The sequence below is a fragment of the Carassius auratus genome, chromosome 7, assembly GCF_003368295.1.
Source record: "Carassius auratus strain Wakin chromosome 7, ASM336829v1, whole genome shotgun sequence".
In the NCBI taxonomy this organism is placed as follows: domain Eukaryota; kingdom Metazoa; phylum Chordata; class Actinopteri; order Cypriniformes; family Cyprinidae; genus Carassius; species Carassius auratus.
The window spans coordinates 15,377,115-15,390,392 of NC_039249.1; the positions used below are offsets into that span (position 1 = coordinate 15,377,115).

General features: G+C 41.8%; 1 protein-coding gene across 8 annotated transcripts in view; it reads left to right on the top strand.

Annotated features, from left to right (window-relative positions):
* The window catches only part of chd9 (chromodomain helicase DNA binding protein 9), a 63,956-nt gene that overhangs the window by 3,722 nt on the left and 46,956 nt on the right, over window positions 1-13,278 (top strand). For all 8 annotated transcript variants that reach the window (XM_026267585.1, XM_026267584.1, XM_026267583.1 and 5 more), the window contains exon 2: window positions 4,871-6,533. In XM_026267585.1, the coding sequence (XP_026123370.1) occupies window positions 5,004-6,533 (1,530 nt within the window). In that variant the 5' untranslated portion in view covers window positions 4,871-5,003. The remainder of the gene's footprint in view (window positions 1-4,870; window positions 6,534-13,278) is intronic.

Below are 13,278 nucleotides of genomic sequence, written 5' to 3' on the forward strand. Positions count from 1 at the left end.
ATATTTCAGTTTACTCTTTGAAAGAGGCTTGTGTAAGATCGAATCTGTGAAGAGTGTGTGTTGGGGGAGGGGTCGCAGTGTTGTTCAGTAGTAGGAAGTTGCACGTGTTTTTGCTTGTATAGATGGTGCATGGCTAATGGCCTGAGACGGTAGGAATCTTATCAGCGTGTCTTTCAGCTGTGGACTGATGCAGTTTCTGGAAGACACCCCTGGCGTCTCTTCTCAAGAGAAATGTTTTTGGCCTGATGCTTATCCTTGGAAGCCAGTTGATATAATCCTCACAGCCAAACAGGATGATCAAAACTGGTAGGCTATCTGGGCTTGGATAGGTTGGCAATGAGTGTTTACATAAATCTGTTTTGGGTCTGTCGTGTCTGTGCTGCAATGTTTCATGAGAGCCACCGGTAAACCATTGCTGAAGCAGTAGGGCTTCCTTATTATTAGTATTATTATTATTTTTAAATCATTTATTTTCAATTGATATTGTTATGACAGATGTGAATCCCGATCAATAAAATTTATATTAAAATACCTATGTTTTATGTCATTGCATACAGTTTTTTTAATGTAGTGTATGCACCCAAAATGAAATGAGAACTGTATTTTTTTGTATACCACAGTATACCATTTAAAGTATTGGGCTTTAGTCTTATTCTATACCAATATCAAGGCTGCATTATTTGATTGGACCCTTGTCGTGTCAGAAATTGATAAGACCTTCAGTTTCATGGACGTCACCATCTTTGATTTTACTTTGGTCACTGTCACTATGGTTACTAGTAAGGAATGCAGGGTTGACTCCCATTGCACGTTCATACAGACAGTATTCTGAACACAACTGTAAGCTGCCGTGTGAACGGGAGATTTCCAGACTCACACCTGTAAAGAAAGTGCGGTTGTCAATCCCAGAAACTGGCAGTGTGAACATAGTCCTAGAAATCATATTATAATAACTGAGGCTGACACTCACTGCATGTTTACACAGTCTCATTGTTTGAGACCTGCAGTTCAAGCGCAAGTCAGCCTACTGTCCGCACACACTGAATATTGGGCTTTACTCTATGTATGTTACAAAGTGGTGAATTCTAGCTAATTCTAAATGATCACTGATCATTTTCACTTTGGTTTGAAACATTGTAAATTTAAAACCACAGTCGAATGCAGTAAATGGAATCAACATTTCAGAATTGCTTAAAGCAGCTGGGATCATACTGTATTTTTATTTATTTTTTTCAGTTAATTATGCAGCCCTTATACTTAAGACTTCAAAAATCTTGAAGGAACAGTGAAACGCAGAAAGCTGGTCCCACTTAGAGTATAGTCTGATATCATATCAGCTACATCGAGATGAGTTAACATGACCGTAAGCCTTAATTACATTGTGCCTGCCCAAATGCTTCCTGGTTTGAGACAGGTGTACAACTTGCAAAACAGTACACTAAAGCCAGGCCTAGATAATGGGAGGTGCCCTGTAATTTTGAACACTGGTGACAGATGCAGTTATGGCTGCGTATGATTCAAAATCCTCACAGAGCTGTTAGTTTGCTGTTGATATGAGATAAGGCTCATGTTGGAGTTGTTTTTCTTCTTTGAATGCTACAGCCTTCATGTGTGTTCTTTATTAAAGTTAAGTTAAAATCAATATAAATACAGTCCATTTCAAATGATCTTGTAGTCTAGATGTGGAGCAACAACTTTAGTTTAAGTGTTCTGCTTCTGGTTCTGCTTCTGTCTCTAGTGATTCAATAGGTAGGCCTAGTCTTTGTTAGTGTGTTAGTTGAAATAATTGTAGGTTTAATAGAAGTAGAAAAGGTTGAAACCACAGAGTGGTATTATAGTAATGGACTGTGTCTACTAGGTTTCTGTTCACTGCCATTTTGTTTATCAGTGTGTGTTGTGAGTCATCAGGTCGTGACTGACCTCCTCTACAGCCGGTGTTGGTCAGGACAGCCTGTTTCTCTCTCACCCTTTCTGTCCGGCTGTGTGTGTGTGCGTGCATGCGTGCGTGAAATGGAATGAGCTGTATGTGTGTCCCACACAGCTCGAGTCGCTCCTGTCGCTGTCCTCCTGACCAGGCTTTGGCAAAGAATAATGCGGTTCCCACTGACTCCCTCTCTTATCCATAGCTGAGGGAAGTCTGAGGGGAGTGTGAAGCACCTGGTTTTTGTCTGGTGCTGAAAGCTCTTCAGCTGCTGTGCTTGTAGTAATGCCTGTTTTTGAGCTCCACTAATGGTGGCAAATGTTCCCCAGACATTCCTTCCCTTTCACCTCTCTCAAGCCTCAGGGTGTTCTGGAAGAGTTTATTGCCAGAGTCTGACTTAAGGAGATGGGCATGTTAGAGGAGCATCAATGCGTTATTGTATTTGGTAATGGAGTGATGTAACATCGGGTTTGTATGTATGACATCACATCCTCAGCGCTCCTCCTTTTCACTGTGCTGCTGAGTTTATCATGCATGCAATTATATTTTGGCAAGTTATTCTCAGCTTCTTATAAGGAAAGGTTAAAGGTCCCCTGGAGTGCCTTGAAACAAGCAGCATTATTCTGGTGACATAATTTCAACTGAAACAGGAAGAGAGGGCAGGACATATCGAGCAGCCCCTCTCCCTTTTTTAAGTAGCCAATAGTGTTTTGATGTCTGCTCGGACCAGATACGTTGAGCTCGGTAAAGCCGCAATTGACAGCCACAGTCTCATAGATCATCCCGTAGATTCAATATGAAACTCTTAATAAAACTTAATAGTAGGGCTGCACGATATTGGGAAAAAATGACATTGCGATGACATTGCGATATTTTATTTTTCTGCGATGTATATTGCGATATGAAATCTAATAATTTTTTTTTCTTACAAAAAAAATGTGGTGAGCACACTTACATTCTCTTTTTAAATGATTTAAACATCGATACCATCGTGTCAATTGATTAATTTGCGTGAGGGAGAGAGAGCAAGACAGCGCTCGTGTTGTTTGAAGACGGTGAGCCTGCCGCGTGCTCGCTCTCGCGCTCTCTCTCTCTCTCTCTCTCTCTCTCTCTCTCTCTCTCTCTCTCACGCGCGCACTCTCTCTCGCGCTCTCTTTCTCTCTGCCCTGTCAAAACTTTCACTCTATGATGGTTAAGCGTTGCAATTAATCTGCGAATCACATTCGTCAAGGGCCGGGGAGCTGCTGGCCCATACAGTTAATGAATAACTGATCAACTACGACAGCCTACATCACACATCCTTCGATGTGACTATCGTGGATTCGTACATCGCAATATCTATGCTTAAACGACACATCGTGCAGTGTTCATAATCATGCTGAGGTGGTGTAGTTGTAAACGTTTTTATTAAATGCTGACTTGCGCAAATGATCCGCTCCGTGTGATCGCGTCTCTGGACCGGAACCAAAGTTTGGATGTGCGCTGCTGCAGTTTGTATGAGACCACATGAAACCAGACCTCATTTGCACCAATCTAAAGCATATTTACACTCTCTGAATCGTTCCCTATCGCCAACACTGTGCACTATGATGCATTCACTGTACTACAAAATACTACACTGTGAACAAGTGAATGATCTCAGCCAGCGCTTCAGCATCCATAGTTATAGTAAAAGGGGCGGGCGCTTGGGATTCTAGTGAACATTTGATTGGTCGGAAGATTTGATGAGAAGATGAAGTATGATGTGATGTCAAAAAAATAAAAAAATTAACCCTTTTGGCAGAAGAGATGAACTGCAAACTTTGAATGCTTACATCTTCTATATTGAATTTTGTCACTGTTTTGGGGCATACTGCCCTATACTGTATATAACCTTAAGACTAACATATTGATGTTAGTCTTGAACACCCAACAAACTTTACTTTTGATTTCATGGGGACTTTAAATAGAACACCATTTGAAACAATCAATCGTCCTACTTGGAAACTCTGACTTTGCTAAGATGTGGGCGTATGACGTATGATTGTTGTGAAACCTAAGGAGAAAAAAAAAAAACGATAACATTGGCAATTTGTTTCTGCGTATGTCATCCAATGAAATGCCAATATGTTGTTTGATTCTTTGAAGATGTCAGATATCAATTTGACTTTGCTTAGAGTTGTGATATTTCACTTATACACATTTAAACAAGCTTATTTTAATGTGTTGAAGACAGGGTTGTACATAGTTGAGGTACTAACAGGATCAAGCCTACTAAATTTTAAGAAAGGCTTGTTTTGAAAGTCTTGAGGTTTTATAGGCCATTTACACAGTCCGACTTATTGACAAGGGTAGAACAACACTTAATTTTTCCAGAATGTAGGTGTTGCCAATTGAATGTAAATTCACACTTGAAATTGATTTGAAGCCATTTCTCAAATACTGAATTGTGCCAGTCCTGCTTGATACTGAGCTCCATGTTCTATATTAAAGAGATAATTCGCCCCAAAAAAGAAAAGTCTATCATTAATCACTCACATTCATGTCGTTCCAAACCTGTAAGACTTCATCTTCAGAACACAAATTAAGATATGTTTGAAATCCCAAAACTTTCTGACCCTGCATAGTACGTAATGCAACTACCACGTTCAAGGCCCAGAAAGGTAGTAAGGACAAGTAGTATATTCAACAGCATGCATTGTGGTACTCTTGTGAACGCGTGTTACAAAAATAACAAAAAAGTTATTTTGGTTTTCTTTGAGCACAAAATGTATTCTTATAGCTTCATAACATTACAGTTGAACTACTGATGTCCTTACTACCTTTCAGGGCCTTGAACATATCCATTGCATTGCTGCTTATGCAGGGTCAAAAAGCTTTCAGATTTTACCAAAAAAACATTGTTTTTAGATTCGTAAAACATGTTTTGCATATCTAAAGTAATGTGTTATTTTGTTTCTCTTTTTCTAGACTGTATGCCTTCTTGGTGATGGACACACAGCGGTTCAACAAACTGTGACAGTCTCTAGCTCCCTATTGCTTTCAGCAGTCCTGTCATAGGGGCCGCTGAGGGGGCAGATACCTTATGCACTGAACTCAAACAATGACCGACCCCATCATGGACTTCTTTGATGACTCTAGCATATTTGGGGGAGGGCTTGACAGCTTAGTCCAGGATGATCCAGGGTTTACTCCTGGTTCGGTGTCCTTGGATGATGAACTTCACCTGGGTCCTAGTTTGGAGCCTCTTCAGGTGGATGCAGGGTCCAGATCTACTACCATCCAACATGGGATACCCTACAACCAACCTGTGAGGCATTTTGACACTATGAAGGCACAGACCTCAATGGAACAGTCCTTTCCTGGTCCAGAAGGTGGCAACACCGGAAGAACATTTTTGCCACAGCAGCAATCATTTCAAGGGCATACTATGAACCAAGTGCCCCAGACCAATGGACTGTTTCTTCACAACAGCCCCATGTGGGGAAACCATGATCAAAAAGGGAATAACTACCATCAGCACAATCAAAACCATCAACAAATTCATCATCAACATCTTCAACACAAACAATTTCAGCAGCAACAACAGTTTCAGCAACATCAAGCTCAGCATCAGCAGTACAGTCATCAACATCTTCAGCATAGACCGCACAGCCTCAATCAGCACCCAGTTTCAAACCAGCTGCAGGTCCCTCACCAACAAATAGCCCATCAAAGCTTGCATCATGTTGTCAAGACCTATCAGGAACCTACTGGTTTTTACTATGAGAGCAACGTCCCTCAAAATCATTCCCAGCACGGCCACCATAACTCGCTCAGTGTAGAGGGTAGTCCCTTTCACTCTACGGTTGAGGCCTCAATTATGCCTGTGTCTTCTCAACTACACAGTGGCTTTCAAATAGCCCAGGGGGTCCAAGATTTTACTACAGGTCCGAGGTTGGAAGATAATAGACTGGCCTTTCCTGTCCAGTCTTCCCCTGCAACCCATTCTTTCCCAACTGACTCAGTTAGCCATGCTTCATCCTATCCTACTGCCCATTATACTCTGACTGATCAGCCTCCCCCTATAGTTAATTCAACCCAGTCTTACTCCTCTGCCCCAGTCTCTATGACAACCTCTTCAATGGCCATCCCATCGTCAGCTTCAGACCTTCTGGATACTGGTTGTCCTTTCCTGTCTAATTCTGGAATGGAACATCAGCAGCAACGAGTCCAAATACCAGGCAGTACGGCACAACGGTGTCCCTTAAATAGTTCCAAATCAAACCAGGATACCTTCAGCTCTTCTAAGGTGTTCCCAGATGGTCTAAACTCATTCACTGCAGACTTTCCATTCTCTACGGCAGAGCGAAGGAACCATGTTGCGGCTGGACCTTTGGTTACAAACCAGAGCAGCAGTAATGGGTTTCAGGCACTGGAGGAGGTCTTGCTTGGAGAGCAACACAGTCACAGACTTGACCTGGGTGATGCTCCTGACCTTTTAGCGGATGAGCTGTTGCCTCAGTTGGAGGCACTAGACCAAGACGAGAACTCCAATCACTCTTGGGTAAATATAGAACTAGAGTATGAACAAGAAGAGGATGTCAAGTACAATAAAGGCATGGAGGATGTGCCAATGGTTTACAATGCACAGGTGAGGAAATCTGTTCTCAGATCTTTTCCAAAGGTGTCTTATATTGTTTGATGGCATTAAAAGTTCAGTTCTGGGATGTTGGAGTGAGTCAGAGATGTTGTTGGGCATTGTCTTCCAAAATTGTCATCGTACGATGTCTACATTGAAACATCATGATGGATGGAGACATTAGGGGCAGGAGGGGGTGGGGTTAGTGGAGGCCCATGAAACAAATAAAGGGTTCTACGGAGCCACTAAAAGGTTAGCCTATGTTAGCGGTACTCTGTTGCATTACAGTACATGAAAGTTCACTTAACACATACACAGAGTAAGGAGAAATGTCTGATAGGACGATGGCGAATGATTTGCAGATCCTGAGTACCAATGACAAACATCTATTCCTATCAAATGTGTGGTAAGTACTGACGCTCCATAGTATAGAGTCCTTGTGATTGTGAATCACGAAAGTGAAAGTAAAATCAGAGCGCGCAATCGAAAGCGGTTTCAATAGCGGCTCAGCTTAACACCGTGATGTCTGTCAGCCATCGGCATCGTCTATTGGCCCAACCCTAGTCAGAGATTACAGCTTTGAGCACAAAGTTTCAGTGATCAGCTCTGAAGAGCTTATTTTGAAGGGAAGTGAATGCTCTGCAACAGTGTTTTTGTGGGTTTTGTTGGTTTATCTTCATTGGGAAATATACAAGTTCATGACATGGATGAGAGATAAATGAAATGACCGCTGGAATGTGGCCAAGCAGACAACAGACTACTTTGACAACAGTATTTATTGTAGTCTTCAACTGTACTGAAAGAGAAAAGACAAGACAGACAGGCTCCATTAAATTATTCACAGCTCCTCCTGTCCAAGGCATGTAGACAGGTACTGTAGCAGCTGATTAGGAGTTGCAATAGTGTCTAGGACTTACTGGGGCTAAGCGTACTTAAGGCTATAACAAGATGTGGGTCAGGCCAATCGTGGGATAGCGGGAGGTGCACTCCGGCTGGCTAGAGTGGGTCTGGCTTGTGGTTTTTCTGTCTGCGTGTGTTGATGTGAGATTAGTGTTTGTGTGTGAGTGCAGGCAGAAGGGAGATGTTGATAATAAGGTTTCCTGAGGGAAATGGAGAACCAGAGAGAGAAAGAGAGAAAAGAGCGGGAGTGCTGTCTAGTCTGTGATTGCAAGCAGCAGGCAGTGCTTTCAGCAGTACAGCCTGAGAGTGTCAACTCTTTCTCTTTCGCTCTCTGTCTCTCTCTCTCTTGTGATTCAGAAGCATCAGTCTTTCCCCTCAGCTCTTTGCTGCTGACACAGGGAGATGAGGCTCAGTGATTCAGCTGCCACACACACACACACACACACAGACACACACACACACACAAACATGCATATTGTAAACTTTTTCCACTAGATCTGCAGGGCACATGGAGTGCTCTCGTTGTAAGACATGTGTGCACAAATACACCTAACCAAATACAGATTCTGATTTGCCAGTGCTCCTGTTTTTCCACAAGGAAAAATGCAAACGAGAGTCTCCTCTTTGTTTGTCAATAGAGAGTTTAGTTGTAGTATATTTTACCAAATTGATTGTTGGCCGATAGGATAATTATTTTGCTGTATTGTCAATGTTGGATATATGTAGAGACTAGTATTGTATGTTTAATTGTGCATAAACATTTCCCATTTTAAGTTAGATTCCCTTTGCCCTCAACCCTTACTTAAAGTAATCTTTAAAAAGGTTAATAACACAATTACATGAGATCTTTAACAGAAAGATGAATATTGAGTTGTGATTTATATTTTATGTTTTAATTTATTTATTTAGATAAAATATTATTGACTTTGGCCATTTATTGGTTATTGCTCAATGCTCACAACATGAAATTAAATATCGGATTGGCCCCGAATTGAAGTAGCCTTTTGGTGCATCAATCTATTGGTGTAGATTATAATACAAGCCAACAAGGCTTTGTGCAGATATTGAAAGCCAAATCAGATGAGATGGATTGTTATGTTTTCCTTCAGCCAATCTGTCTGTCCTCACAGATCCTTAATTAAAGCAGAGGCAGGATGTGGATCAGAGTTCATATCGTGTGACTTCCTGTAGTGAGTGTGTTTGTGTTGCAGTGTCTGTCTGCATTTATGTGTGTGTGTGTGTGTGTCAGAGAGAGAGAGAGAGAGGAGCCATTCATGTGCACTGGGCTGTGGAAAGCCAACAGATGTATAATGCGAGGCAGTCCCAGGGTAAAAGGGAGAGATGCACTCGACCTTCTCTCTCCCTGAGGGTCACGTGGCCGAGTTTGTGCTTTAATGTTCTGAGTCTTTCTAAGCCTCTAGACCATGAGAGGTTGGTGTTTCAATACTGGAACTTGAGTACACATATAGTTCACTTTAGCTGCAGTAGAGTGCAATGGCTTTTTTGTATGGTTTACTTGGGTTAAATGTTTATAGAAAGTACAAGATCATGGTAGAACGTGTTTAGACAGAAAGTTCCCAAGTATGTAACTTTATTCAGTCACGCTACTGCAAAGATATCACTCCGTCATGTAGCCTAACGCATGTAAAGGCCAAATCACTGAGGGTTTATGAGGCGGGTGGAGCCCCCGGTTATAGAATAAAACCCATTAGACTCATTCAATGACAACAAAACCTACACGTGTCTGTACTTTTACACAGGTATTTTCCTTAGGTTACGTCTGTTATGTTAGAAAAAGGGGCATTTGGAAATGTCATATCATATTTTCTCATTCTGATGAAGCCTTCTTGTGATATAAATCAATATGAAATAATTTTGTGTAAGCTGCTCTGTCGATCGTTAAAGAAATAAACTGCCATTTGATATGACCGTTTAAGAATCAGTGTAGTTAATATGTGAAAAAAGGTTTGGAATGAGTGGCAGGGGAGAGCAGCGGTGGTCACAGTGTTACAGCGTGGTGTGATAGCGTGAGGGCCCAAGAGAGCGAGCGAGACCGGCTGACGGCATGAACAGAGCCCCTTTGTGCTGCTGCTTTGTGCAGAATGAACATTCAGCAACATAGATGCAAATACCAATCCACATCACTCACATTCACACACAAATCCCCTAACCTACTGTCTGGATGGGATCCATATAATAGATCTGTTTTTAAAGGGGTTATAACATTTCCTTTTTTTTTTTTTTTAATAGGCTACATTTTCTGTCTTCTTTCACACTCTTTTTTTTATGCGGTACTTTTATCATGTATCTAAATGGCTTCTTTACATGTGAAATGAGTAATAACTTCTAAGAATTGCAGGTTTGTTGTTGTGTCCGATCAAGGTTTAGCAGGTTAGCATAGCCCATTTAGCCCCTGCTGGTAGCTACACAGTATGGCTGCGTAGAGTATCTTTCTCCACTGATGGCAAAAAAATAAAAAAAAATGGTTTATTTCCAGTGCAGAATGATTCAAGCTGTTGTGATGCTGCTTAGTTTTCTGTTTTTCAGCTATATTCACTGTTTGCGTCTGTGTGGAGAGAAACAATTGTTTTAATGCAAGAGTGAAAATGGTGAAAAGTTTTTATTCATATTTTTTATAGCACCTTTAACAACACAGATTGTGTGAAAGCAGCTTTACAGTATCAAAATAGGAAAATAGCTTGTCAAAGCAAAAGGACAATAGTCTGATCATAAATAGAAAATAGTAAACACTCAATTTTCATTTAAAGGCAGTTCATCATTGAATTCAGTGATGTCATCGCCCAGCTCATGCCACGTTTCCACCGCAGGAACTCTGCCCAGGAACTAGGGACTTTGGCCTGGTACTCGGTGTTTTTCCACCGGAGGAACCAGGAACTAAATAAAGTTCCGGGTAAAAAAAATGCCCCTCAGAAAATTCCTGCTGGCGAGGTGGTACTTTTTCAAAGCTCCGGAACTTTCGGGGGTGGAACTTGGGCATTAAAAATTCTGATTGGTTAAGTTCATGCAGCATTGTGATTTCCACCACCATTTATTCGTATCATTTTCAAAATATTACTGTTATTGTGTCATGAAATGTAATTTTAAAAGTATTTCAGGCGAGAATGTAGTTGTTTAAAACTCAAATCTGTGGTTTATTTATAAAGACAGCGCCTATTTAAAAATGTGTTTCGCAGATCTCAGAGACGGCGAGCTCCACGCGATCAGAGCGAGTGCAGTCCTCATGTATCCGCCGAGAGCAGCCTCACCTCGGCTAGACCTTCTGATAGGTGCTGCTGGCTTTGATGTCTCTTTAGTGGTTAAACATAAAATACAATTTGTTTTGGGTAAATCTAACATGTTATCTTTGGTCTGTATTCAATTTATCTATGTTAAAATGAAAATAAAAAAGGCAATTTTATATAATATTTTGTTTCATTGTAATGGCTGTATATATACACATATCCCTGAACTAAGTACATTTCTGCAGCTGTTATTATGTTTAGATGAAAACGAAAGGAGGCAGTGGTATTTGATATCCTATTTCGTTTTATTGTAAATATACAGAGAGGAAAATTGAAGTAGTCAAGGCGAGCTGACTGAAGTTATCAAGTACGCTGCTGTTTGCAGATTTACCGGATTCGCATCATCACGGACATCACACTCCCGATTCGAATGCACAAAGTCTGAACTACCGAGGATGCACGTCCAAAATCAGCGTACTTTGTATTGAGAAACGCGCGCAGACCTACGTCACCAGTCTATTCGCATAATCTTCCCAGTACTTTACAACGCGGTGGAAATGCAGAAAGCAACAGGTCTGGGGGGAAAAAGTTTCTGGGGAAAAATGTTCCTGGTACAAATGTTCAGGGGAATTTCGGTGGAAACGTGGCATCAGTTCAGTTTAAATAGTGTCTGTGCAATCAAGATGATGATATAGCTGAAAATGAAGTGTCCCCAACTAAGCAAGCCAGAGGCAACAGCTGCAAGGAACCAAAACTCCAACGGTGACACAATTAAAGAAAAAACCTTGGTAAAACCCAGGCTCAGTCGGGGGTCCAGTTCTCCTCCAGCCAGGTGAAACCAGCAATTCAAATTCCAGGCTGCAGCAAAGTCAGATTGTGCAGAAAAATCATCTGTTTCCTGTTGTCTTGTCCTGGTGGCTGTCTAGGAGACAAGGTCTCGACTATGGATCGGTCTCCGAGGCTCTTCTAGTTGTCCTGGTCTCTGCTGACATTCAGGGGTGTAGAGATCCTCTCTAGGTGCTGATCCGCCATCTGGTCTGGATACGTACTGGATCTGGTGGCTAAGGTGACCTCTGAATAAAAACAAAACAGACTAATATTAGCGTAGATGACATTCTTCTTTCGATGTAACAAGTACATTGTGTGATATTGGAAGTGTTCCCAGTTCTGGTTGACCTAATTAATGCAGCCTAATAATCCTTCAAGAGATATGAATATTATAAATGTGTTAGTGTGTTATGTGTAAACCAGGTTAAAGAGACGTGTCTGTAATCTAGATTTATACTGACAGAGTTTGTCTGCCTCCCAAACAACACTAGGTAGATTATTCCAGAGTTTGGGGCTAAATAAGAAAAGGATCTGCCACCACAGTTGATTTTGATGTTCTAGGTGTTATCAAATTGCAAAGAGTTTTGAGAGTGCAGCGGAAGTGGAGAACTATAATAAGATAGTTGCTTGCTCAAGTACTGAGGTGCTAAACCATTCAGGGCTTTATAAATAATAAGCAATATTATAAAATCTATACAGTGTTTAATAGGGAGCCAGTGCAGTGTTGACAGAACCGGGCTAATATGGTCATACTTCCTGGTTCTAATAAGAATTTTGGATCAGCTGGAGTTTGTTTATTAAATGTTCCGAATAACCAGGTAGACACGTTTGTCTCCCCCTCCCCAATAACCGATGTTGCGTGAAGTATGATGAATATATCTGTGTGCATGTGTTTGTGCTTTTGCTTGCAGGCTTCCTACCATGTGCCGCGTGAATGCACTGTATGAGTAAAACCGGTCTGTGTGTGTGTGTGCGCATCTCCCTCTTTGTGTGAGTGCATGCCTGTGTGTGGCCAACTTGCTTTGTTGCTTCCTGACCCTGCATCTGTGAGGTTTATATAACTGGGCCGGTCTGTCAGGCAGAGCCTCCAACCAGCAATGTAACCTGACACCTGATCACCTCCCGCTGTACGTCTGCGTCTGAGTGCTTGTGCCCCCCATCTGTGTGTAGAAGTGTCTCGTACCCATTTTCCTCCACCTAATTCAGTTCGGTAAACGTGCATTTGTTTAAATTGTCTGCCACTAGCTGACTGCGAAAGACGGACATTCCCATATTGAACCAGTCTGACAGCTCTGTTTCTCCCTAGAGCACTGATCTAAGGTCAGCATCGAATGACGGGTGACGTCAGATTCACTGATCTGGGGAGGGACATGAGGGGTTAAAGGTAAACAGGAAGTGTTTCTGGTAGCATTTCTATAGATAGGCGGTCTTTGCTGTGCAGCGGAAGGGGAGGGAGGACAGGAAAGGAAGAGGGAGGACATTGAGAGAGGGAGGGGTTAGTCAAGTTATAAGAAAAAAAAAAGCATGTGGGAAGTTTGCCAGGCCAAACTACACAGTAGGTCTCAATCTCAAGCCCTCTTTTACTTTGTTGTTCTCACTTTTGCATGTGCTTGTAAGTGTGTGGCGTGCGTGCGAGTTCACTTTAGTCTGGAGATTAACACGCTTGGACTTTGGGATCAGAAACTGTGTGTGTGAGAGTGTGTGTTTGTCTGAGCTAGCCGGCCATTTTCTCAGCTCACGCGAGGGTGGGGGGTTTAGAGGAATGTCAGGAGTTCAGGGCGATGACA